Source organism: Bison bison, unplaced genomic scaffold, assembly GCF_000754665.1.
Source record: "Bison bison bison isolate TAMUID 2011002044 unplaced genomic scaffold, Bison_UMD1.0 scf7180017864518, whole genome shotgun sequence".
Taxonomy (NCBI): Eukaryota; Metazoa; Chordata; class Mammalia; order Artiodactyla; family Bovidae; genus Bison; species Bison bison.
Window position 1 is genome coordinate 6,594,736 of NW_011495071.1, and position 27,917 is coordinate 6,622,652.

The 27,917-nt window shown below is 38.6% G+C and overlaps 1 protein-coding gene across 1 annotated transcript; it reads left to right on the forward strand.

Annotated features, from left to right (window-relative positions):
• The first annotated feature begins 8,742 nt into the window (after window positions 1-8,742).
• Window positions 8,743-27,147, forward strand: PAFAH1B2 (platelet-activating factor acetylhydrolase 1b, catalytic subunit 2 (30kDa)). Its single transcript, XM_010830388.1, has 5 exons — window positions 8,743-8,884; window positions 17,387-17,476; window positions 18,393-18,509; window positions 19,850-19,972; window positions 23,829-27,147. Exons 1-5 carry the CDS (start codon window positions 8,804-8,806, stop codon window positions 24,105-24,107), a joined length of 690 nt encoding a protein of 229 aa, XP_010828690.1. The 5' UTR covers window positions 8,743-8,803; the 3' UTR covers window positions 24,108-27,147.
• Window positions 27,148-27,917: the final 770 nt, after the last annotated feature.

A 27,917-nucleotide genomic window follows, 5' to 3' on the forward strand; every position in this document is an offset into this window, starting at 1 on the left:
GTGTTGGCTTGGGCATTTGATAATAAATTATGGATGTGCTGAAACCCGGGGACCCATCCACCAGTCCACTGAGGCAGGGTACTCCGGATGAGGCCTGTCTTCTTTAGAGAAAGCCTGCCAGCTCTCTCTGAAAATGAGGAGTCTTAGGTCAGAGTGGAAACATTCTAAATCTTTTTAATTCTTAGTGCGACTTTCCCTCTCCATCTGTTTCCTGACTCAAGAAGCATCCAGCTCAGCTTGAGGGTTTATAATTCTTTGTTGTTGGAACTAGACACACTACACCACTCTGGTACAAGCATTTGGAAATTCTGGTACTATATTTTCATAGTCTGAGTTAAGTAGAGAAGACGGAAAATTGGGAAATGCTGTGCAAGTCTCATCTTCCCAGAGAATTCATTTTAATGGACAGTTAAAGTTTGCCTGGAATAGAGTCTACTGATAAGTTAATTTCCTCGGACCTTTATCTCCATTCTGCTGGGCTTTTGTAACTGAACTTGCTGTTTGTGATCGCAGAAGCTAATGGCTTGCTGCATGAGGGCAGTTAATTACGAATCAGTGAGGTGAGATGGGAGTCAGATCCCTCTCTGGTGGTGTTTTTTTCCTGTTGTTACTAATTACAGCTTTCAGAATACTTCATGCACTGCCCTGGGTTGCATAAGGTGATCCATTAGACTATAGGAAAAAATTTAGAACCTCTTTCTACATGAATTTTTTAGGAATGAAGTTTTTATTACCTTTAGTAATATTTAATACACAGGTTAACAGCAATTCACAACTGATTTATAACTATACATATATCAAGGAGCATTTCAAAAAGTTTCTAAAACATTAAAAAAATGCTGGAACCCCACTAATCTGGGCCAGTCTTTACTCATATGCTTTAGTTCTTTTTATGCTTTTCTAATAGATGTTCACCTCATCTCTGAGTTGCCTTTGGAGGAATCTGCTTTGAGAGACAGATGATGTCATTTGCAGTTCTGTGTGTTAGAAATTTTTCTCTCTGTACATGATATCCACTGGCCTTGTCTTCCCATTTGAAGACACTGTAGAATAAGCCTTAAGTCCCTTCCTAGTAATCTTCAAGTACTTTGACAGCCGTTTGTCTTGTGATCTCCTCTTCCCCAACTAGTTTTTCTACAGATTATAAACGTACCTATTTCTTTCAACTATGTCTGATATGATGGTTTTTAAATTTCTCCTTGGCTCCTTTCCTTGAGACACCTTCTGGTTTGTCAAAAAAATTCTTCTTAGGTTCTTAACAAGATCTGAAAATGGTATCCCAAGAACTGAAATGTAGGTGAAGTGCCTGCATTGTGTTTTTAAGTGATAAGGGATGTATTTGGATATATTTTATTAGGGAGGCACCTCATATGCACAGTTCGTCATCCTTGTTTCTTTAACGATCCCTAGGAAAATGGTTTCAATTGTGTAATCATAGAGTGTTTGCTTTTGTTCAGTTGCTAAATTGTGTCTGACTGCATCCCCGTGAACCTGCAGCACTCCAGGATTCCCTGTCCTTTATTATCTCCCAGAGTTTGCTCAAACTCAAGTTGGTTGAAGCTGTGATACTGTCTAACCATCTCAGCCTCTGCCACCCCTTTCTCTTCTTGTCCTCAGTCTTTCCCAGCGTCAGGGTCTTTTCCAGTGAATCGGCTCTTCACAAAAGGTGACCAAAGTATTGGAGCTTCAGTTTCGGTCCCTCCAATGAATATTCAGGGTTAATTTCGTTTAGGATTGACTGGTTTGACCTCCTTGCAGTCCGAAAGACTCTTCTACAGCACCACAATTCAAAAGCATCGATTCTTCCACACTCAACCTTCTTTATGGTCCACCTGTCACATCCATCCGTGACTACTGGAAAAACCAGTAGTTGGACCTTTGTTGGCAAAGTGATGCCTCTGCTTTTTAACACACTGTCTAGGTTTGTCATAGCTTTTCTTTCAAGAAGCAAGTATCTTTTAATTTCCTGGCTGCAGTCACTGTCCACAGTGATTTTTGGCACCCAAGAAAATAAAGTCTGTCATCACTGTTTCCATTTTTTCCCCATCTCTTTGACATGAGTGATGGGACTGGATGCCATGATCTTAGTTTTTTAATGTTGACGTTCAAGCCAGGTTTTTCACTCTCCTCTTTCACTTTCATCAAGAGGCTCTTTGGTTCTTTCTTCACTTTCTACCATAAGGGTGGTATCATCTGAATATCTGAGGTTGTTGATACTTGTCCGGGCAACCTTGATTCCAGCTTGTGATTCATCCAGCCTGACATTTCACGTGATGTACTTGGCATGTAAGTTAAATAAGCAGGATGATAATATATAGCCTTGATGTACTCCTTTCCCAATTTTGAATCAGTCCCGTTGTTCCACTTCCTGTTCTCACTGTTGCTTCTTGACCTGCATATAGATGTCTCAGCAGACAGGTAAGGTAGTCTGGTATTCCCATCTCTTTAGACTTTTCCAGTTTGTTGTGATCCACACAGTTAAAGGCTTTAGCATAGTCATTGAAGCAGAAGTAGAAGTTTTTCTGGAATTCTCTTGGTTTTTCTAATATCCAAACAAATGTTGGCAATTTGATCTCTAGTTCCTCTGCCTTTTCTAAATCCAGCTTGTGCATCTGGAAGTTCTCAGTTCACGAGCTGTTGAAGCCTAACTTGAAGGATTTTGATCATTACCTTGGTAGAGTGTGAAATGAGCACAATTGTATGGTAGTTTGAACCTTCTTTGGCATTTCCTTTCTTTGGGATTGGAATGAAAACTGACCTTTTCCAGTCCTGTGGCCATTGCTGAGTTTTCCAGATTTGCTGGCATATTGATTGCAGCTCTTTCACAGCATCGTCTTTTAGGATTTGAAATAGCTCAGTTGGAATTCCATCACCTCCACTAGCTTTGTTCAAAGTAATGCTTCCTAAGGCCCAATTGACTTCACATTCCAGGATATTTGGCTCTAGGTTAGTGGCCAAACCTTTGTGGTTATCTGAGTCATTAAGACCTTTTTTGTATAGTTCTGTGTATTCTTGCCACATCTTAATATCTTCTGCTTCTGTTAGGTCCTTACTGTTTCTGTCCTTTATCGTGCCTATCTTTGCATGAAATGTTCCCCTGGTATCTCCAGTTTTCTTGAAGAGATCTCTAGTCTTTCCCATTCAAGTAGAACAAATTATTTTTCTCCATTTTAGTAGTGATCTCTCAGTTAACCCTGTGTCAGTTAAGTTTTGCGTCAGAAACACCTAACATGCTCCATCCAGGTGGGGAAATAAATGAGAAATAGTTGGGTGTTATATTAAAAGCTGGGCAATAGATTTTTTCCATTAGTGAGTGGGAAATGGAGCTGTTTTGTTGCTATATATTTCTTTACGTTGTATTTAAAGAATAAATACATATCTACTTTTTTTTAACTTATTTAATTTTGGTTGCACTGGGTCTTCATTGCTGCGTGCAGGTTTCTCTAGCTGCGGGGCTACTCTTTGTTGCAGTGCATGGGCTTCTGTATGGAGCACAGGCTCTAAACACACAGGCTTCAGTGGTTGTAGCACACAGGCTCAGTAGCTGCGGCTCATGGGCCCTAGAGTGCTCAGACTCCAGAAGTTGTGGTGCATGGGCTTAGTTGCTCCGAAGCATTTGGAATCTTTGTGAACCAGGGCTCGAACCTGTGTCCCCTGCATTAGCAGGCAGATGCTTATCCACTGTACCACTAGGGAAGTCCTCGGTATCCAATTTTGAAATCTAGAAAATGAGATTGCTCCTTGTCAGTCTCAAGAGAAGTAGGGCTTTTTGACTAGCAGGAAAGAAAGTTACTTTTAAAATTAAAACAATTATTAAGTGCCATATCAGATTTCACTTGAATAGCCAAACTTAAATCAAGAATTGAATGTAGACCCCCCCCCTAAGAAATGAATATGGAAGGTTTAAAATGTTTTATTGGTTAAAAACAGAAGGAGAACCTCAAAAATAAACATTTTTATATAGCTGTTTGTTTTAACTTTGTAATCTTTTTTTTAATGTATTTTAATTTTTCCATACTTTTCTTAGACAATGAAACCCCCAAACAGATATCATAGTCTTATTAGATCTATACAGGTTCATCTTGTAGTTCTTCCTTATTCTTGAAATGATATAGGTTCCCTTTAGGGAATCAGCATGAACTGGTTTTTGATCAGTGGGCCAGATATGATGTAATTGGGGTCAGGCAAACCTCTTTTCAGTTACTTACTGCACAAATTACCTAAATTATCTGATCCTCATTTTCTTCATCTTGCAGTACTTTCGTGAGGATTGCAGGTGGTATGTAGAAAGCGTAGCATTGATACTAGTCTTTCTGTTGTTTTCAATAGTGCATAGTTTAGTAGTCTGCAGAAATACAGATTGTGAATAATATTTCACATATTTAGTCAGATATGGGCTAAATCCTGAGCCCAGTTGTTTTTAGACCTAGGGTCATTTAGAGCTGAGTGAGTTTGGTTGCATAATTAGTGTTAAAATTGTTTTGTTGTAATTTCTTTTTTATGAATGAAAGTTTGTTTTTATGTTTAGGGCTTGTTACTTTCTGATCCTCAAAAGCTGCTACCTTGGCAATCCAAGGCATTTTATTAACTCAGGGAATACTTACTGAAAAGCTGTAACTCAGTCCTCTTTCTGAGACAGTTTAGTTTTATTTGAGGATGCAAAGGAAGGAAATAGAGAGTATGGCCTCTTTTTCTGTAAGCCACAAAACCCAGCCTTTTCTCTTTCATCATCCTTTGCATTTGCCCAGAGCCCTCTTGAGCCTAATGTGTATGTATTATATATTCTCCAGAGCTGGTTGAAAACACTCTGGTTTCTTATTTGTCTTTCTTGAAGAGTAGCATTTCTAATTTTTCTGAATTTCACTTATTCGTTCTTCTGCACTGTGCTGTGCGGTGCTAAGTCGCTTCAGTATGGACTGTAACCTGCCAGGTTCCTGGGTCCGTGGGATTCACCAGGCAAGAACACTGAAGTGGGTTGCCACGCCTTTCTCCAGGGTCTCCTCTACTATCAGATGCCATATTTAGGCTCATCGTTAATCACATTTTATCAGTGGAGACCTGTCAAAAATAAAAGTACCTAGTAAACATTTGTCAAAAATCAGTGCCAAAGCCCACAACTAATTTTATTATAATCTGTAGTACAGGTATATACTGTACTATAGATTATATAGTATAGTATATTATAATCTGTTTAGTAATCAGTGATTTCTAATCATTGATGTATTAATTCTTAAGTGTATGACTCTAGTTCTCTAATACAGATATCTAGAAAATATCTAATATATATATTATTATATAGATATGTGGTCCACTGGAGAAGGGAATGGCAAACCGCTTCAGTATTCTTGCCTTGAGAACCCCATGAACAGTATGAAAAGGCAAAAAGATAGGATACTGAAAGAGGAACTCCTCAGGTCAGTAGGTGCCCAATATGCTACTGGAGATCAGTGGAGAAATAACTCCAGAAAGAATGAAGGAATGGAGCCAAAGCAAAAACAACACCCAGTTGTGGATGTGACTGGTGATAGAAGCAAGGTTTGATGCTGTAAAGAGCATTATTGCATAGGAACCTGAAATGTTAGGTCCATGAATCAAGGCAAATTGGAAGTGGTCAAACAGGAGATGGCAGGAGTGAACATCAACATTCTAGGAATCATTGAACTAAGATGGACTGGACTGAGTGAATTTAACTCAGATGACCATTATATCTACTACTGTGAGCAGGAATCCCTTAGAAGAAATGGAGTAGCCATCATGGTCAACAAAAGGTTCCGAAATGCAGTACTTGGATGCAGTCTCAAAAACAACAGAATGATCTGTTTGTTTCCAAGGCAAACCATTCAATATCACGGTAATCCAAGTCTATGCCCCGACCAGTAACGCTGAAGAAGCTGAATTTGAATGGTTTTATGAAGACCTACAAGACCATCTAGAACTAACACCCAAAAAAGATATCCTTTTCATTATAGGGACTGGAATGCAAAAGTAGGAAGTCAGCGAACACCTGGAGTAACAGGCAAATTTAGCCTTGGAATACAGAACGAAGCAGGGCAAAGGCTAATAGAGTTCTGCCAAGAGAACTCACTGGTCGTAACAAACACCCTCTTCCAACAACACAAGAGAAGACTCTACACGTGGACATCACCAGATGGTCAACACCGAAATCAGATTGATTATATTCTTTGCAGCCAAAGATGGAGAAGCTCTATACAGTCAGCAAAAATAAGACCAGGAGCTGACTGTGGCTCAGATCATGAATTCCTTATTGCCAAATTCAGACTTAAATTGAAGAAAGTAGGGAAAACCACTAGGCCATTCAGGTATGACCTAAATCAAATCCTTTATGACTATACAGTGGAAGTGAGAAATAGATTTAAGGGACTAGATCTGATAGATTGAGTGCCTGATGAACTATGGACGGAGGTTCGTGACATTGTACAGGAGATAGGAAACAGGACCATCCCCAAGAAAAAGAAATGCAAAACAGCAAAATGGCTGTCCGAGGAGGCCTTACAAATAACTGAGAAAAGAAGAGAAGTGAAAAGCAAAGGAGAAAAGGAAAGATACACCCATCTGAATGCAGAGTTCCAAAGAATAGCAAGGAGAGATAAGAAGGCCTTCCTCAGCGATCAGTGCAAAGAAATAGAGGCAAACAACAGAATGGGAAAGACTAGAGATCTCTTCAAGAAAATTAGAGATACCAAGGGAACATTTCATGCAAAGATGGTCTCAATAAAGGACAGAAATGGTAAGGACCTAACAGAAGCAGAAGATATTAAGGAGAGGTGGCAAGAATACACAGAAGAACTATACAAAAAAGATCTTTACGACCTAGATAATCACGATGGTGTGATCACTCATCTAGAGCCAGACATCCTGGAATGTGAAGTCAAGTGGGCCTTAGGAAGCATCACTATGAACAAAACTAGTTGAGGTGATGGAATTCCAGTTGAGCTATTTCAGATTCTAAAAGATGATGCTGTGAAAGTGCTGCACTCAATGTGCCAGCAAATTTGGAAAACTCAGCAGTGGCCACAGGACTGGAAAAGGTCAATTTTCATTCCAAAAGAAAAGCAGTGCCAAAGAATGCTCAAACTACCACACAGTTGCACTCATCTCACACGCTAGTAAAGTAATGCTCAAAATTCTCCAAGCCAGCCTTCAGTAATACGTGAACCATAAACTTCCAGATGTTCAAACTGATTTTAGAAAAGGCAGAGGAACCAGAGATCAAATTGCCAACATTTGCTGGATCATCGAAAAAGCAAGAAAGTTCCAGAAAAACATCTATTTCTGCTTTCTTGACTATGGCAAAGCCTTTGTGTGGATCACAATAAACTGTGGAATTTAAAGAGATGAGAATACCAGACCACCTGACCTGCCTCTTGAGAAACCTGTATGCAGGTCAGGAAGCAACAGTTAGAACTGGACATGGAACAACAGACTGGTTCCAAATAGGAAAAGGAGTACGTCAAGGCTGTATATTGTCAACCTGCTTATTTAACTTCTATGCAGAGTATATCATGAGAAACGCTGGGCCAGAAGAAGCACAAGCTGGAATCAAGACTGCCGGGAGAAATATCAATAACCTCAGATATGCAGATGACACCACCCTATGGCAGAAAGTGAAAAAGAACTAAATGGCCTCTTGATGAAAGTGAAAGAGGAGAGTGAAAAAGTTGGCTTAAAGCTCAACATCCAGAAAATGAAGATCATGGCATCCGTTCCCATCACTTAATGGCAAATAGATGGGGAAACAGTGGCTGTCTTTATTTTTCTGGGCTCCAAAATCACTGCAGATGGTGATTACAGCCATAAAATTAAAAGACGCTTACTCCTTGGAAGGAAAGTTATGACCAACCTAGATAGCATATTAAAAAGTAGAGAGGCATTGCTTTGTCAACAAAGGTCCGTCTAGTCAAGGCTATGGTTTTTCCTGTGGTCATGTATGGATGTGAGAGTTGGTCTATAAAGAAAGCTGAGTGCCGAAGAATTGATGCTTTTGAACTGTGGTGTTGGAGAAGACTCTTGAGAGTCCCTTGGACTGCAAGGAGATCCAGCCAGTCCATCCTAAAGGAGATCAGTCCTGGGTGTTCATTGGAAGGACTGATGTTGAAGCTGAAACTCTAATACTTTGGCCACCTGTTTGTGAAGAGCTGACTCATTTGAAAAGACCCTGATGCTGGGAAAGATTGAAGGCAGGAGGAGAAGGGGACGACAGAAGATGAGATGGTTGGATGGCATCACCGTTTCAATAGACATGGGTTTGGGTGAACTCCGGGAGTCGGTGATGGACAGGGAGGCCTGGCGTGCCGCAATTCATGGGGTCTCAAAGAGTCGCACACGACTGAGCGACTGAACTGAACTGATACAGATATGTAATTATATATCTGTAATAATATAGATATCTAATATATTTATGTAAGATATCTTTGAACCGTACGAGTTTAGCTCCTTGTCATTTGGTTGTTACATTAACATGTATTCATGAAAAGTGAGTGTAAGTGTAAGGTATATACCTGGAGCAGACTTTTAAAATGTAATGCAGTGTTCCTGAATGGTATTCAAACCTGTCTGGAAGTCTAATAGTGCTGGAATATTTATGGAACTTGTGCAGTCATGTCCTGGAACCCATCTGCTGAAAATAAACTCCAGTTGCATCGTTCCTAGGCAAAACCACAATGAAATTTATTTAATTCTTATTCTTATTTAAAGCCTGACATGTAATATTTAAGTAAGCGGTAACAGACATTCCTGTCAGTGAACAAAACATGACATAGACCTTTTTTCCCTCAGGTGTAGAATGAGCCAAGGAGACTCAAACCCAGCAGCCATTCCACACGCAGCAGAAGATATTCAAGGAGACGACAGATGGATGTCTCAGGTAAAGGAGGCGCACGCGTTGTCATTCACAGAGATGAGTCTCTTCAGGTTTAGAGTCTTGACCAAAGCTACGAAAGGGTGTTTTTAATGGCCAACAAGAACTAATTACTGTAAATAAAAATTTTATGTTAGAGATGTCATTCTAATCACCATCTGATGTTGGAACTGAGGAATATTTTAAAGCGTGTTCATTGCCCTTTGTTAATTTTAGTAGATAGCGAGGTTTCTATTTTTTTTAAGCTTTTTTAAATTTCAAAGTAAGTTCATAAGTATGCAACAAGAATTACAAACAGTTCAGAAAGAACTTCCTATATCCTTCATCTAGATTTGCCACTTGTTAACATTTTGTTGTATCTGCATAATTATTCTGTCTGTATCAGTTTATACTATTTACCAACTTACTGTTTTTTCCAAATCATTTGAAACTATGTTGCAGTCTTCATGATGCTCCTTTACCCTTAAATATTTGAGTGTTTTCTAAGAAAAAGAATATTCTCTCACATAACTGCAGTATAGTTATTAAAATCAGGAAATTTTACACTGACAGTATACTGTTACCTCTGGAGAAGGAAATAGCAACCCGCTCCAGTATTCTTGCCTGGAGAATCCCATGGACAGATGAGCCTGGCGGGCTATAGTCCATGGGGTTGTAAGAGTCGAACCCGACTCAGCAGCCAGCCCACCATACTGTTCCCTAACGCAAAGACCACATTCAGGTTTCTTCAGTTGTCTGTTGTTGCTATCAGTTTTCTTCCCAGTCTTGGATCACACATTGTGTTTGCTTGTCATATATCTCTTTATTCTCCTTTAATCAGAAACGTTTCTTAGCCTTTGTTTTTTATGACTTGACCATTTGTATAGGCTGTTTATTTTGTGGTGTGTCCCTCAGTTTGAGTTTGTAGTCTTTTCTCGTAATCAGGGTTCGGATTATACATTTTTGGCAGGAATATCAGGGAAGTAATGTCTTCCGTGCATCACATAGAAGGCATTTTGACGTTGGTTTGTCTCATTGGTGATACTAACTTCGATCACTTAGTTAAGATACTGTTGCCCTAAACCAGTCCTAATTTGTTGTAATATAGATTTGCAGGTTCTTCCTTTATTCAAGTGGGTTATAATCCACTGTAATTTTGAAAGTCAGGTTGTCCCAGGTTTAGCAAGTGGGAATCCCTTCAGTCTCTGGTGCCGTTGCCTTCTTAATATGTCCTATTATTTTGTTTTTGGGTTTTTTTTTTTCCCCCTTTTTTTTGCCCACTGGGTTTTTTTAGCACCCTTTTTTAAAATCAGTATTTGTAGCTTGCTTCTAATAAAGTGTTATCACTTAAATATATTTACCCTTTATCTATTTTGAACTGTACTACCTCTTGAACTAACAAGTTCTATATGATTTGAAGTCTCCAAAGTTTACTGTTTAAGTATTTCATGATTATTTTTGTACTCTTCATAGTTGTATTCTCTTTCTATTTTTGTCTTCTTGGGCTTAAAAATCAGCCTTTAGCTATTATATTTTGAGTGGTAGTTTTTTATTTTGAGTGTTCCCCTATGGATCAGTTACTTGGTTATTCTTTCTTAATCTTTCTCATTTGTTCATATCTTTCAGAAAGTATTATGGGGACTTCCCTGGTGGTCCAGTAGTTAAGACTTTGTGCTCCCAAAGCACGGGGCTTAGGTTTGATCCCTGGTCAGGGAACTAGATCCCACATGCTGCAACTAAGACCCATTTTAGCCAAATAAATACATACATATTATGAAATATTTTGAGCATCTGTGTGTTTGCTTCTCCCTCTAAAAAAATACAGCATTGCTGAAAGAATTGTGTTCCCCATATATGCCTCGTTGATCACATTTCTTTCTCTTTCTTACCTCCCCAGTATCCTAAATTTTTTCCACATATTTAAATACTACATATATAATCTCTAAACAGTGTATTTAGTATTTTTGCGTGTTTTTAAACTATGTAAATAGTATCTTCCTACTTATTTTTCAGCGTCTTTCTGAATGTGTTTTTTCTGCAGTATATCATACAGGTTAAAAGTATAGCTATAGTTGATTCTTTTTTTTTTCCTCTTTAGTATTTTGTTGCTTTATGTGAAAATACCGCAGTGGGTTATTCATTTTCTCATTGATGGGCACTTAGGTCATTTATAAGTTTACTGAAAAGTAGTAATAAAGCTAGATTTATTTGTGTGTGTGTGTGTAGCTGGCATAAATTTAGCAGACGTTAAATAATTAGCACTGACTGGGAAAAAAGATAGTCAAATGAAAGAAGAACATGACTTTAATTTTTTTAAAAAAGCTTGTATAATATGGAAGGACTAATTTGTATTAAAATATATTGTGCACCTAGATCTTGGTTTTTAGATACAGTTCTCCAGCGAAAGGAACCAGGGCTCTTTGGAGAAATTGTTGATTTTATAGCCAAAGCAAAGAAAATAAAAAGATGGGCCTGGAACATCTTACAGTGAAAGAAAACAAGGAACTGCTCAAGAAAGAAAAGGGAAGGGGGAAGAAAAAAAAAAAGGTGGCCAGTAGAAATAGCACTGAAGTCATGGGTCCCCGTGCAGCACATGGAACACACACCGTATTGGTGGAAGACACACCGTATTGGTGGAAGACACACCGTATTGGTTTCTCTCATTGATGACATTAGCTTTGACCACCTGGAGCAGACCTTAAAGAGCGCCCAAAGTGCAGTGCTGAACAGTTTGAGCAAAATGATAATTGATAATATTGGTTTATAACTAAGAATAAGTATTCATTAATCCATTCCCTGTAAATAAATGAATGGATGAATAAATAGGAGAGGAGGGCAAAATCTTCTTTATAGAATGAATAAATATAGAAGGAAGGAGGAAAAAGAAAACCATGGATAGGACACTGCAGTACTGTAGGCAAGATCCATTGAGGAATACTAACATTAGTGAACACAGCTTTAAGGAGAAACAATATATTTGCTTAGTATCTCCTTGTAAATTACTTTGGTAGCTTTAACATATGACTGCACATTTTTTGATACCCTTCCCTCTAGGAACTGGTGCTGAATTTAGTGTTTTGCTTCTAACAGAGTGTGGAACAGAAAATAGTGACTTGGTAGTGGAGAAAACTGGCAAACACCACCTTACCTAAGTGATCAGTGTTAACATCACCAGTAGTAGGTCATGTTGGTATCATGTACCCACTGATATGATAAAGAGGGGCACATTACCTCTGTCATCGTATTCCCCCAAAATCCATAACCTCAGTCTGTTCATGGGAAGACATCAGACCCAAGTTGAAGGACCATCTGCAGAACACCCGAGCACAGCTGAATGTGTTGAGGTTATGAAAGGAAAAATCAAGAGACTGTCCCATGTTGGAACAGACTAAAAGAGATATGAGATTAAATACAGCGTAATATCCCACATTGATTCTGGAAATGGGCATTAGTGGAAAAATTAGTGAGATGTGAGTGCAGTTTATTTTGGTTGCTAGTATTCCCTAATGTAAATGTCTTATGTTTGATGGATGTACCATGCATATGTACAAATACTGTACAATGGTTGCAAATCTTCTGTAGATCTAAAATTATTTCAAAACAAAACATTAAAAAAACAATCATGATTAAAACAAGTATTAAAGTGATACTCATGGAGTGTTGCCAAACTATCCATCCCTAATCTAGACTTAAGTACCACATATCAAGAAGTAGCTGGAACCAACGAACATGTCCTCCAGCACCACAGGAATGCAGTCAACAGAGTCCAGACTGTGGAGATTAGACTATGACCTAAGATTCTGTAGGTCAGACAGTCATAGTCCTTAAAAAATAAGTTTGGAAGGTGGTGACTGATGAAGATGGAACCTGTACATTAAAAGGGATTTTTTTTTAATTTAAATTTATTTATTTTAATTGGAGGCTAATTACAATATTGTATTGGTTTTGCCATACATCAGCATGAATCCGCCATGGGTGTACATGTGTTCTCCATCCTGAACCCACTTCCCTCCCTGTACCATCCCTCTGGGTCATCCCAGTGCACCAGCCCCAAGCATCCTGTATCCTGCATTGAACCCAGACTGGCGATTCATTTCTTATATGATATTATACATGTTTCAATGCCATTCTCCCAAATCATCCCACCTTCTCCCTCTCCCACAGAGTCCAAAAGACTGTTCTATACATCTGTGTCTCTTTTGCTGTTTCACATACAGGGTTATTGTTACCATCTTTCTAAATTCCATGTATATGTGTTAGTATACTGTATTGGTGTTTTTCTTTCTGTCTTACTTCACTCTGTATAATAGGCTCCAGTTTCATCTGCTCATTAGAACTGATTCAAATGTATTCTTTCTAATGGCTGAGTAATACTCCATTGTGTATATGTACCACAGCTTTCTTATCCATTCATCTGCTGATGGACATCTAGGTTGCTTCCATGTCCTGGCTATTATAAACAGTGCTTCGATGAACATTGGGGTACACGTGTCTCTTTCAATTCTGGTTTCCTCGGTGTGTATGCCCAGCAGTGGGATTGCTGGATCATAAGGCCGTTCTATCCAGTTTTTTAAGGAATCTCCACACTGTTCTCCATAGTGGCTGTACTCGTTTGCATTCCCACCAACGGTGTAAGCGGGTTCCCTTTTCTCCACACCCTCTCCAGCATTTATTGCTTGTAGACTTTGGGATCGCAGCCATTCTGACTGGCATGAAATGGTACCTCATAGTGGTATTGATTTGCATTTCTCTGATAATGAGTGATGTTGAGCATCTTTTCATGTGTTTGTTAGCCATCTGTATGTCTTCTTTGGAGAAATGTCTGTTTAGTTCTTTGGCCCATTTTTTGATTGGGTTGCTTATTTTTCTGGAACTGAGCTGCAGGAGTTGCTTGTATATTTTTGAGATTAGTTGTTTGTCAGTTGCTTCATTTGCTATTATTTTCTCCCATTCTAAAGGGATTTTAAGAGACAAATTGTCTGGATCCTGATTTTAAAAAACATAAAATTTCGTAACATTGAGTTTGAACACTAGTTGTTTGTTGATATTAAAGAGTTGCTATTAATTTTAGAAGAGTAGAACTGGTATTTGGTAGTGAATTTTTTAAATCTTTTAAGAGTTACATATTGAAATTTTTATACATGAAGTGCTCCATCCTTGGTTTGCTTCAAAGTAACTTGAGAATGAGATGGGGCAGTTGTTGCTGAAATGTTGAATTAATAATGCCCATAGTTAGATGATTGCTGTAACTGGTGATGGATATATGCAGATCCATTGTATTGTCCTGCTTTCCTGTATGCTTGACATTTTCCATAGTAAAAATTTTTTTTCAGGGTGATACTAAAAGACTTGACTGTAGACAAATTTAATAGCAAATCATATCAAAACAGTAACCAGCTAAAAAAGGTTTAGCAGCAGACAGAAGTATTTGCAATAAATATTACAGATGACACACTGATGTTTTTGTTGTATCATCAGTAAAAATATCCTCAGATATACTAGATAAATATCTCAATGAGCATGACAAGAACTGTTTAACTTTTTGTTTCCAAAAGGTACAGATTAAAACAATGAGGAGAAGAAGAAGGAGGGAGAGGGAAATATTAATGACCAGTACAGGTGTGACTATTGGAGAAGGCGATAGCACCCCACTCCAGTACTCTTGCCTGGAAAAGCCCATGGACGGAGGAGCCTGGTGGGCTGCGGTCCATGAGGCCGCTAAGAGTCAGACACGACTGAGCGACTTCACTTTCACTTTTCATTTTCCTGCATTGGAGAAGGAAATGGCAACCCACTCCAGTGTTCTTGCCTGGAGAATCCCAGGGACAGGGGAGCCTGTTGGACTGCCGTCTGTGGGGTCGCACAGAGTCGGACACGACTGAAGCGACTTAGCAGCACAGGTGTGACTATGGTAAAATGAGTTCTTATACACACACGCTGGAGTCAGTATAGATACAGCCAATAGCCATTTTGTTAAGAATCTGGAAATATCTCTAAGACCCATAAAAGTGTTAATCTTTGACCTAAAAACCTACCAACATGTAAAAAAAAAAGTAAATTTCTTCATCTCAGTCAATAGGAGGTTCCTGGCAAATTTTCACTAGGAAAAGAGCTAAACAAATGTACGTCTCACTGGATGCATCAGTAGGATATTAAGTAGTGTTAGAAAGTATGGTTATAGGGGATTCCCTGGCAGTTCAGTGGTTAGGACTCCATGCTCTCACTGCAAAGGCCCTGGATTCAATCCCTGATCAGTAACTAAAGTCCCACAAACTGTGTGGCCTGGCCAAATAAGTAAATGAATATTCTTTTTAATTTATGTGATAAAATTTTTTTTTTTTTTTTAAAGAAAATCCATCCTGAACCCTCCTCCCTCCTCCCTCCCCATACCATCAAAATTTTTTTAAAATTATGATTATGGAAATCATGTAGCCACATAGAAAAATGTTTTTAATATAATATTATATGCAATTATAATGGCCCTATTTATTGAGTGCCTATTGGGTGCTAGCAAAAAGCTGGGTCTCTTTTATGGAACTCTCATTTTTACAACTCAAACAGAATTGTCAGAAGATGTGGAAGCCTTGGGTTATGTACCTGCTTAAGGTCGCTGATCCGAAAGTAGTTAAGCTGGAATTGGCACATAGGTTTTTCTGCCCCCAAAGCTGTGTTGCCAGAAGGAGATGTGCATATATTTCAACTATTTTAAGGCGGGGGAGGAATGGGGAATGTGTGAAAAAATGATGAGAAAAGGTACCCCAAAACATTAATAGGTACTGGTTAAGATGGTAGGGCTATAGGTATTTTGCTTTGATCTTTTCTGTTTTTCGAAGCTCATTGCAACTATTTAAAAAGAAAATGTAAAGGACTGAAACCATTAGAACAGCAGAGCTTAAATTCCATGATGTTCTTTAAAAGTGAGCTGTTTTTGTTGGTATTGAGAAGTAGTTGATACCTGAGTACCCACAGAGAGATGACATGATGTGAAAGAGCACTCCTCAGTGAAATTAAAGTTTTATTCTTGCTCATCTTATCCCTTAAGTTTAAAAACACTGTTGAAATAATAGTAATTTTTTAAAAATGATTGAACCCTGGTTGGGGATCTAAGATCCCACCGCACTGCGTAGCCAAAAAAAAAAAAAAAGAAACACTCTAAAGTGCTTGCTTTGGCAACATATATGCAAAAAAAAAAAATTGTTTACACAAGAAAGAAGAAAAAGCTATCCCAAATCCTGTCAAATTAAGAAGAGATGTCTTAATTGTCAAATTATTTCCAGAAATGTTTTTGTATTTTCACCAGTCTCAGTGGAATATCTCAGTTTCAGCACAGTGTCATCTCCACTTGTATTACCAGCAGAAACACTTAAGTAGCATCTCCACCTTAGGGGAAGCATAATTGAATGTAGCGTTTAAGAAGAAACTGCATTTGGACCTTTCTATAGAACTGGGTTAGAGACCTGCTAAAGCATTGTGTTAATTTGTTTTGGGGATGAATATAAAAACTTAAACTGTGTCTTCTGGTTTAACATCAATGAATAAAATCTTTTTACCTTAAGAGCAGAGAGAAGCATGCCTGGGCTAGGTCACCCCAGCCTAGAAACTTGGATTAGACTGAAAAAGCCTGATTCTTAGTTTGCCAACATCTCACATTGAGAGGTTAGCAGACATTTTCAAAGACCATACTAATATCATTCAAATAAAATGCATGCCTTTTGATTGGATCCTAGTTTTAAAAATAGATAATATAAAATACTTTATTCAATTCTTAGAACCATTGTAAAGATTGAATATTAGTTGTGGGATTATTGTTCATTTTCTTAGATGTATTGATAATAGTTCTATGGCTTTACAGTAGACTGGCCTTATGCTTAGGAGATGCTTGTGAAATTTTTTTTTTTTGATGTGTCTAGCTGCGCCAGGTCTTGGTTGCGGCGTGTGCGTTCTTCAGCCTTCATTGTGGCGTGTGAGCTCTTAGTTGCAGCCTGTGGAATCTAGTTCCATGAACAGAAATCGAACCTGGACCCCCTGCATTGGGAGCACAGATTCTTAGCCACTGGACCACCAGGGAAGTCCTTGCATTTGGAATATTTAAAGGTGAAGAATCAGAGTGTGGCAGCTTACCCTCAGATGATTCACCAAACACACAGATAAAGCAAATATGGGAAAATGTTGAATGTAGGTGGAGTGTGTACAGGTAGTCATTGTATTACTTCAGCTTTTCATATGTCTAAGTGTTCTTCATAAGAGTTGGAGGAAAAGATAAGCTTTATTTAAATATATATGTGTGTGTGTGTGTGAGAATGCATTTTTCTGTTCCGGTTTCTGCAGCGTTCCAGTTTTCTCGAGCACATGAGAATGATCAGTTTGGTAGGACCCAACAGTTAATTGCAGTTGAGAGGAATCAGCTTTAGGGACAGACCAAAGAGAATGTTTAATAACAGAGTAACTGGTTGGACAACTGTTCTAAGCCAAGAAGTCTCACAGGGAAAGAAATGCTAGCTTCTGATTGTTCTTTCTTCTTCACACCAGCACAACAGATTTGTCCTGGACTGCAAAGACAAAGAGCCGGATGTCCTGTTCGTGGGGGACTCCATGGTACAGTTGATGCAGCAGTATGAGGTAAAGTGAAGGGGCGCGGGTGGTCCTGGGCTGCTAATGTCAACACATCCGTCAATAACAGACTTTCATCCATTCTGCTCTAATTCAGAGTTAGAAGGGAAATCAGACCTACTTGATGGGATTCTTGGTGCCATCAAGCACGAGACAGAAAATGTAGCATTTTTATTAGTACACTCCCCTTTTTCCATTGGCTTCCAAGAAGCCTTACATTATATTTGTCCTAGTCATGACTTTCAGTTCTTACTTGCATTTTACTATTTCTTTGCTTGTATTTGCCCATTTTTGTCCTAGCTGTGATTCTCAATTCTTACTATTTGTGTTTTACCATTTTAAAATGTTATGTATTTTTGGGGTGAACTTTTGAATCTCTTTAGGCATTCTCCCAAGGGAAATTTAAAAGAAAAGATAGGTTTCTTTTTGTGTTTAGCACTCTTGCTGCTGCTGCTAAGTTGCTTCAGTCATGTCCAACTCTGTGCGACCCCATAGATGGCAGCCCACCAGGCTCCCCGTCCCTGGGATTCTCCAGGCAAGAACACTGGAGTGGGTTGCCATTTCCTTCTCCAATTAAGCACTCTTAAGTTTTTTCATCTCATGTTTCTACTTCCCCTCATTTCTTTTAAGTGATTTAATAAAGGGAAAGATGAATATATTGAGTTGACTGCTTAATTATAAATGTTGGTACCTATTAAGTGCACAACCTCTGCGTTGTGACTCAAGTCCTGAGCTGAGGCCTAATGCTGCACTGAGAGCTGAGTTCCAAAGCGCTTTCGGCAGTTGGGAGCATACCACTTGGGGTGTTAATATTTGAATACAGAAAAAGGAAGCTGTTATTTCAAATGCCTCACAATACATTGCAGTTGAGGGATTTTATTTCCCAATAATTTTAGCTTAAATAAATGAATTTTTCTCTTTTTAGATATGGCGAGAGCTTTTTTCTCCACTTCATGCACTGAATTTTGGAATTGGGGGAGATACAACAAGACATGTTTTATGGAGACTAAAGAATGGAGAACTGGAGAATATTAAACCTAAGGTGAAATGAAGCTTTTTTAAAAAAAAACCTTAATCTTAAGTCTTTTGCAGAGAGTTAAATTGTCAGAAACTGGTAGTTTTTAAGAAAAATTTCTTCTGGGACTTGCCTGGTGGTCCAGTGGCTAAGATTTCATGCTCCCAATGCAGGGGGCATGAGTTTGATAGTCAAGGAACTAGATCCCACATGCCACAACTAAGACCTGGCTCAGCCAAATAAGTCAAAAAAAGTGTTTAAAATTTTTTTCAGTTGCTTCTTTAAACCATTATTTCATTGTTGTTCTTGGCTTCATGCCTTTTTAAGATAGATGATTTTATCATTGTTTAAGAACATTCCAAATACATGCTTAATTACAGATCAGTGTATTGCTTGTGTGGCTCATACTTGAAATTGTTATAATTATCTTCGTCTGCTGTTGGAAGAGATTTGATGCTAATGAGGTTTGCTATTCTATGGTCCCGAGGCAGTAAGGGGAGGAAAGTCCTCAGAGGTGGGCCATTGGAGCAGGGCTATGATTCACTTGAGGAAGTAATTTTGGATTCACTTAACACACAAACAGATTGGTATTCACGGCCTGCAAGTTCTTCTAAAGGAAATTTGAAGCAGATGTGAACAAATGTTCAGCACAAACATGTACCCAGTGCCTTATCAAATTATCAGTGTCCTGAGTTGGCATGCTGCATATAAGTTTTTCCAACCCCAGACAACGAAAAGAGAACAAAACTGAGGCACTGATAACAGTTGCCGTAGTAGAAAGTGTTTTATTTTTGCCTAATAGAAAAACTCATGCATATTCTTTTTGTGCTAGGTGGAAATTACTTCGTTGGGTTACATGGTAAGATGTATGTCTATAGATGATAGTCACCATGTAAAAATTTTTGTTAAAGCAGAAAAACTTCAGAAAACTGTAACCAGCCTCCATGCCACTGACTTTACCTTAAGTAGAACTGTGTATTTATACCCACTACCCTCCCTTGGGTACTTTTATTTTTATTTTTTCTAGAAGGTTACATCTACTAGAGTCCAATTAAATGGGTTTTTTTTTTTTGGGGGGGGGTATAGTTTCTGGATTTTAAGAGATTAACTACCAATTCCACAATGATAAAGAAGTTTTCCTGTCTCTTCCTAGCACAACTTTACCACTTAAGTATTGCTTTGTTTGGAATTTATCCTGATATTAATATATATGAGCCCTATATTACTGTTTTAAGATGGCCTGCCCTGTTGAAGTTAACCATTTGAGAAGTTCATCTTTCCTTTTTTGATTTTTGAAATAAGATTTTCAACTAACTAGTGGACATTCCTTTATCCTGAGTGTCTTTTCTTCCTTCCCTCAATTACAGGTCATCGTTGTCTGGGTAGGAACAAACAACCATGAAAATACAGCAGAGGAAGTAGCAGGTGGAATCGAGGCCATCGTACAGCTTATCAACACAAGGCAGCCACAGGCCAAAATCATTGTATTGGTATGTGGTCTTTGGGTGGGTGGAGACCTCAGTATCTTAAAGTAAAGGTGAGGTGTCTTTTTAGAAATGGGATCACTCATGAATATAGAGAATCTTTAGGTTGGAAGCAGCTTATGATGCTCCTGAGAAGCTCTTGTCTGATATGTGCCATTGTCTTATGGGTCTCATCATTTCCTAGAATCAGCTGTGGGGATTATCTTTTTTCTGCTCATCCTTATTTAGAATTATAAGTTCTCTTTATTGCCTAAGGTAGACTTCGTTTTTTTCTTCCCTTAACTTTAAGTTTTCTGATCTTCTGATAATTTTTTAAATGCATATGACATTTTTTCTAGTCCTGAGTTCTCTTTTTTTATTAGTTTGTTTATTTGATTGCACGGAATCTTAATTATGGCATTTAGAATCTTCCATTTTTGTTGTAGCATGAGGGATCTTTTTTTTTGGTAAGTTGCAAGCATGTGGGATCTAATTTCCTCACCAGGGATCAAACCCAGGACCCCTGCATCAGGAGCGTGGAGTCTTAGCCACTGGACCACTAGGGAAGTCCCCTGAATTCTCTTTTCATTAGACCTGGGTTTAGACTAGCCTAGATCTGTTGTTTTATTCCATTGTTAATATAGTAAAGGTGGTGTATTTATCAGGATCTCTGAATTCTTTATCAGAGATTCCATCAGGAAGAAAATAGGTACTTCATAACCTTACCCCATGAGGAAATGTACCCTCCGTACAATTAAAAGCATTGTCTTTATTATCTCAGGGGTAAACAGCTGTTTATTTCAGTGTTAAAGTTTACCTGTAGGCATTCTTAGCCAGCTAAAAACATGTTTTTGAGAAATCTCGTATATATTCAGTGTTTTAATGAGATAAGTGTTATTAAGGTAGTCATTTGTTCAAAAAAAGTGTGAGAATCACTATGTACGAGGCACTCTCCTAGGTCCTGAGCATGTAGAGATGAGTAAGACGTAGTCCCTCTCAGGGAGCTGGTAGATGGACATTGCAGGATAAATACGTAAAAGTTGACATCTGAGTTTAGTTTTAAAAAATTCATTGGTCTCCAGACAAATGGAGAAATGAAAGAAGAGAAAGTATTATAGAGAAGAAAGAGAGGAGGAAGAGGGAGGAAGAAAGGAAGGAAATGATCAAAGACTTCTTCATATATGTGTTTGTTGGGTGAGTGAAGGAGGGTACTAGAAGAATTGAAGGTTATCATGGAATAAAGTTCAGGTCTGGGGTAGTTCGGAGAAAGAGGCCACAGTTCCCATGTTAGGAGTTTGGATATTATAGCAGAGTTCTGGGGAGCCAGGTCTTGTTTTTTTTATTACATGGTATTTAATTAACTTACTTGTTTAGATCCTGCCTTATTCCAGAAAGGATTACATTATGGTTAAGAGTCCCATCTCTGAAGTACAGTGGCTGGTACATTGTACTTGCTTAGGACATACTTGTTGCCTGAGTGTTGCTAAATAAATCCTCCGTAAATATTCTTTGTTTCAGCCAGGCTTTTGAGTTTGATATACAGTGGTGTTATCTATAATACTAAAACATTGGAAGTAACCTAAATAATCAACCCCATGGGAGAATGATTACACGTCATTGAATGTAATAGCACTAATCATGTGACAATTACAAAGTCTGTGTGCAAACAAAATTTACAGTATTATTTAATCGAAAAGTCTGAATCCTAAACAATGTATATTATATTTGGAATTGCTTGAAAGTGAATATGCAAATTAGAAAAGGAAATGAATTTAAAATCGTTGTTACATGGTAAAGAAATTAGGATTGTAATTTTTTGTCTCCTGTAACATTAGCAATTACCACTTACTACAGAGAAAAATCACAGATCACATGGCGTACCCTTGATACATATTTATTAAGGAAAATGTTTGGCAAAACATACATTACTTTTCTCATCCTTGCTTGACAGTCCCAGTAGGCGTGGCGCTTTGCTTTTGCAGCTTAACATTTTTATGGCTTTAACTGCTGTGACATTTTCTGAAAGTCAGAACAGCATATTTGTTTGTTGGTCGCTGACCATCTTTCCTAGTCGTTCATTATATCTCAGCCAAGCTTTGATGTGCCAACAGTGAGGGCTGCTTTTCTTTGTTAACTGTTAGATGCAAAACCTTGCACTTTTTAACTGTCATATAAACTAGGATTTAGGGTTGACCTCATTTGCACTTAACAGGGATAGAAGGAAATGTTGGTGTACCATATTCATAGTTCTGTAGCTCTTTTTGGAACTGTACAGTCACACAGCAAATTGAAAATAAAAGCCCAATGTTTTGCTGAAATAATATAAAGTAGACATGAATAAGTACTTCCTTTGGGCATAAAACTTTTCTTGTTCTTTTGGTAGAATGCCTACAGAAAACCCATTTTTATGAAATAAGACCTCTTACCAAACCCAGTAGGAGAAACAGGTGGCAGCATTTTTGCCTGAATAACAACAACTTGCTGTCGTGACATCCTGAGCTGTAGTGGTGTTGGTTGGGGGTTTCTGACAATCTTATGATAGGGTCAGTTATCTGTAAAGCCATTTCTAGTTTGAGATGATAAAACCTTCTCTTGGCATATAAGAGCCAGCTTTTATTTACTATAGGAGAAGGACAGACACCTGATTTAGCTGAAAAATATATTAGATCATTAACAAGTAAGTTAAAAACATATTTAGGATACATCTCTGTTTTGTTTATTGTTTTGAACTTTTTGTTGGTCTTGGAGTATAGCCGATTAACAATGGTATGATAGTTTCAGTGAACACCAAAGAAACTCAGCCACACGTATCCTTATATCCACTCTCCCCCAAACTCTCCTTCCATCCAGGCTGCCACATAACATTGAGCAGAGTTCCCTCATGTATATATTTTGGTGGGAGAATACTATACATTTGAAATTTGGTACGTGTTTTATACTTAGAGCACACCTCAAATTATCTTGGATTTGGCCATTTGGAAGTCCCTTTTACCTGGCTGCTGAATGCTTGTGACTGTGCCCCATCATTTTGGGGGGGGATACTTCTTTACTTTCTGTCATTCAGGATATTCCAAACTCATCTTGTACCTGCCACATCTGTCTTCGTACTACCAGGTAGTACGTGGCTCTGATTCATCAAGACAGCACTTGTTCCAGCTCCGTTTCTCATGTGTGGTAGTGAGGTGTCAGGTGGCATTGAGGAATAGATGTGTGTTTGAGCCAGATATTCTAGCTATATGGTGGACTGTTTGGAGAATAAATTGAAGGGAAGATACTACTGAAGGGAAGATGGTCAGTCAGGAGATTTTTACATTAATTGAGGTGAGTAGTGATAGATAACAATGTTGTTTATAATCAGAAAGAAAAGAATGGATGAGAAAAATATTTAGGATGTAAAAGCTGAGTGATTTAACAATAAATAGACAAGGTTTATGGGATGAGAGACTTGGGGATGTTGAAAGGACAGTTGCCATAGAGAATGTGGAAGGAATATAGTCCCGGGGAGATGATAAATGGTTTTTGGACATGTTGAGTTAGAAGTGCCTGAGAGACATTCAGGTTTGGTTCTATACCTGGACGTTCAGTAGGAGTTCTGAAGCCATGGAAGTGATCTGGGCTAAAGTGTGTAGAATGGGAAGAGTACTGGCCCAAGGACAAGACCCTGAGGAATACCAGCAATTAAGGAACAGGAGGAGGAAGAGGAACCTGAGAAGAAACCAAGCAGGAATAGTCAGAGAACTTTTCATTAAAATGGGCCTAGTCCAGTGTTTCAGAAATCAAAGGTATAAAAAATGCTAAACGGAGAGTCCCAGGGATATTTGAAATCACAAGTAAGTAGAGGAAAACAGTGTGTCTTCTCATATTCTTCTCTGCTCTTCCCCAGGGTTTGTTACCTCGAGGTGAGAAGCCCAACCCCTTGAGGCAAAAGAATGCCAAGGTGAACCAGCTCCTCAAGGTCTCCCTGCCGAAGCTCGCCAACGTTCAGCTCCTGGACACAGACGGGGGCTTCGTGCACTCGGACGGTGCCATCTCCTGCCACGACATGTTTGATTTTCTGCATCTCACAGGAGGTGGCTATGCAAAGATCTGCAAACCCCTCCATGAACTGATCATGCAGTTGTTGGAGGAAACACCTGAGGAAAAACAAACCACCATTGCCTGACTGGCTCCCATCAGTGTTACTAGCATCCCAGCCTCCTCAGATCAGTTCTCTCACTGGCACTACAGAATCCTTCTCTTTCTTAAGGCACTTTGCATTGTCGAATGTTCCTATCTAGTGTTTGAAGGGGAGGAGGGATTTAAACTGGTCCTGTACATAGAAGGTTTGTTTTACACAGGAAAAAAATTAGCCAAGGAAGATGGTTGTTTAAATTCATTTGAAACCAGAAGGGGACTTTTTAGTTATATGTGTGACACAGTCATTGAATTATCACTGTTTTTCCTAGGACAACATCAAGCCTAAGTACTGAACAAAATGAAGATGCTTGGCCTTTCTTTGTATGGATTATGTCATATATAATAATGATTAGAATCACACCTACTTGGCTTTAAAACAGATGTTTTTCCAGTTGTTAAAGTTCATTATTTAGTCTTTTTTGTTTTGCTTTACTCATACATATTCTCAATGTTGTAGCAACATATAGCATCAGATTGAACGTGCTTGTCATTCATATATGGGAGATGCTATAGTCACTAGTGAATTTGTTCCACTCTTAATCCTTCCCATGCTTAGCAGTGAAAAATAGGTTTGGCCCCATGTGGGGGACTCTGTTGAGGGTATTATTTTTATGCTGCTGAATATCATGTCTGTAATAGACCCATGCATGCAGCCTTTCCTCTATTCCCCCTCATCCCCTCTCTTTTTTGGGGGTCCTTGTTGACATTACAAGCTTTTAACACATTTTTAACCTAGGAGCTCTGTTGCTGGAAGTGTGAGTCCCCAGCCAGTTACTCTTATGATGATATTACTGGTGTGTAACTCATTCCTGTGTGGTGTTCTGTGCTATAGTCTGTGTAGTGCTGTCCATATTCAGAGTTCTGATTGGTTATGTTTTGTTTCTCCCTTAAAACCTGTTAACAGTTTTTCGTCTTTTAGGGGGAAAAAATTGGAACTCTGTTTCCAACTCCATAAGACCTGGCTTTTTTTCTTGGCTTAGTTTTTAAATTATCAGTCCAGAAAAATTTGGCCTCTTCTCATGGGGAAACAGTGAAACTGCTCTTCAGAATAAACACTCTACTTGACCCCCCCTATTTTAGTAAAAAAAAAAAAAAAATAGGTTTGTGTAACCTTAAGGACTTCTCCTTAATATATCTTCATCTGTGAATTTCTTTCAAGAGAGCTCTTTGTAATCTTAATGGTTTGATGAGCTACAAGAACTGCCGTTTAAAAAATAATAGGAGCAGGTGGTTTATTATTTAATATACCAATGGAATATATACAAACTGGATCTACAAACGAATACTTTAAACTGGACCAGGTGGATATTGAAGTAACCCATCCAGATGGGCTCTGCAGAGATTCAGCTTAACGTTCAAGTTCAGTAACTAAGGCGTATGTTTCATACTTGGCTTGCAAGGTTCATGGCATTGCTGTTGTGTGTTGGAGGGGGATTTGTGGTTTGTGCTAAGAGCCACATCTGATTGAAAGGGATGGAACTTGGGCAGATTTTTTTTTTTTCTCGTCAAGGCTTTTTCTAGGTATTTTGTGGGGTTTTTTTGTTTGTTTGTTTTTGTTTTGGTCTTTAAAAAAAAACAACTTTTGAATGTATCATGTCTTCATTAACAACTGAAAATATATGTGATGTTTACTAAACTTGTTTAGTATATTAAATTTTCCTTTTTATTTTTAGTAGCCCAGGCTCTTGAGTTTTTCAGGACAGATTTTTTTTCTTAGCTGAGGTATAATTATAGGGAGGAGAATTAAGCCACAGTTTTATGTGTGAAAAGACTGTTTCCTCTCCAGGTCTTTTTCTGTTGTCAGAGGTGGGGGTACGGTCCAAACCCCATTAGGTCACTCCGGCAGCATGTGCTTTTAGCTTCTCTCTTGACTAGGAGTCACATATCCCTTTGTCAGCTGGCCTTCAGCTCTTTTGCTTCTGTGTATAAACCTTGGATGTTACTACATTTTATATTTACCAGAGCTATTCGAGCAATAGTATTTGAACCACTGGCCTTTGAAATAAAAGTCAGCCCCGTTATTAACAGTGCAGATACTGAGTCCACTTGGATTTCTTGCAGCTTTCTTTGCACTGCTTTAGGCAAAAAGTGTTCATCTGGTTTTTTTCATTTGGCACCCCAGTTTGCTGCAGTGACAGAACTTAATGCCTAATCTGTAGAGTTCATATATATATATATAAAATATATATACCCACACAAACACATATATATATGAAGTTTAATGAACTGTCCAAGTGAAACATCCTAACTGTCCTTGTGATTAAGGAGCCAGTTTTGCAGGCACCCAGCGCGGTGTTTTTCTGTTGGTCTCCCAGCATACGCCCATTCCTTTGCGCGCCCATTCCTGCTACACTCGATGGCAGCTGGTGACACCACTGTGAAGGTTTCTGCGGTCCTGTCTTGAGTGTGGCAGGCTGGAGGTGTACTGCCAGAGGTGAGCTGGGGCGTGTTCTGTTCCCCACACATTTCTAAACTGCTACAGGCAGTGTACTGGCTACCACCTCAAGTCCAGACACAAGTCTAAAGCTGAATTTTGTGTCAGTAACGTTAACCCACCGAAACAAATCTTGAGTAGCTCGTATCCTGCTCTTAGGAATTCTGTTGTCATTTAAAAGTAATGTTCAACTTTCTTTTCCTTTTTCATTTGTTTAACCTAGTCACTGTTTACAGCTGTATGCTAAAGCCTGAGATATTGTCTGTGCTGTGGTGTATGAGCATTGCCAATTTTATATTTATTGCAGCAAAAAAGAAACTAAAGATATATGAAAATGAGGAGCATGGCTTTGCTCCTAAATCTGTGTGGGTGCATGTGGGAGAAGTGAATTGGGGTCTCTTCAAAGGAGGCTTTTGGGGGTGGGATCACCCAGGCTTCTCCTTGGTGTTCCTGCTTGGGGATCACTGCTGCTAGCTGACTGGACCTCCCCAACGGAAGTTTTGTGATTCTGCTTTGGCAAAGTTTCATTGACCAGTAGAACTCATTCTGTTTTAGTGCATATTTCAATATAAATGTAAACATTTCACTCGAACTCACTGTCTTTCTGTCTCCTTTATCATAGCTTGAATTCCAGTGGCAAAAGAAGGGATGGTTTTTTTTTTCCTAATCACAATTAATTAGATACTTTAGTCATCTTGTTTCTTTTCTGTGGAACTGAATGTTCCAGGCTGACCCTCATCACGGATCTCCTTGGGGGTGTAGAATGGTCAGCGGGGTGGGATGAGCAGATAGAAGGAATCTTAAGTAGATAAATGGAAACAACTGTCAAATAAAATGTTTCAGATTTGTTAGTACTATCTGGTAGTTAAAAACAATTAACTCTAAAAATTATTAAATTGACCTTTTGATGCTTTTTCCTAATTTCAGTCTTTAGAATTTTATTCACGTTAACTGCCCCAGCTTCCACGGTTTTTCCATTCCTCACGCTAATAATCACCAGTTTTTCTTGTTTACACTTTGGCATATTTCTTTATTGTTGCCCCCAGCTTAAACTTAAGTGTTTCAAATTAATTGGACTATTCTGAGTTTCTGTGCCATCTAGGGAGAAAAGATTCAAGATAGTATTTCCCATATATTAACCACCTAAGCACTTTAGGTGGGTGCATTCCCACTTTACTGTTTGGCCTGGGGAGTTTTCTGTCCTGTCAGAGATGAGTCATCTAAGTGGTTTGGCTGGGCCTTGAACCCCACTTTGCCTGACTTCAAAGTCCTTGCCCTTGGATTACTCATTCAACCTGGGGTATCTTTTTAGCTCTAGATCCTGATTCACAGTTCATGACAGACAGATTCCTAGTTTCCTTT

Coding starts and splice junctions, on each gene's coding strand:
- PAFAH1B2 (XM_010830388.1), top strand. CDS start 8,804: ATGAGCCAAGGAGACTCAAACCCAGCAGCCATTCCACACGCAGCAGAA. Junction 17,477..18,392: donor AGTTGATGCAGCAGTATGAG/GTAAAGTGAAGG, acceptor TTCTCTTTTTAG/ATATGGCGAGAGCTTTTTTC. Junction 18,510..19,849: donor TGGAGAATATTAAACCTAAG/GTGAAATGAAGC, acceptor CCTCAATTACAG/GTCATCGTTGTCTGGGTAGG.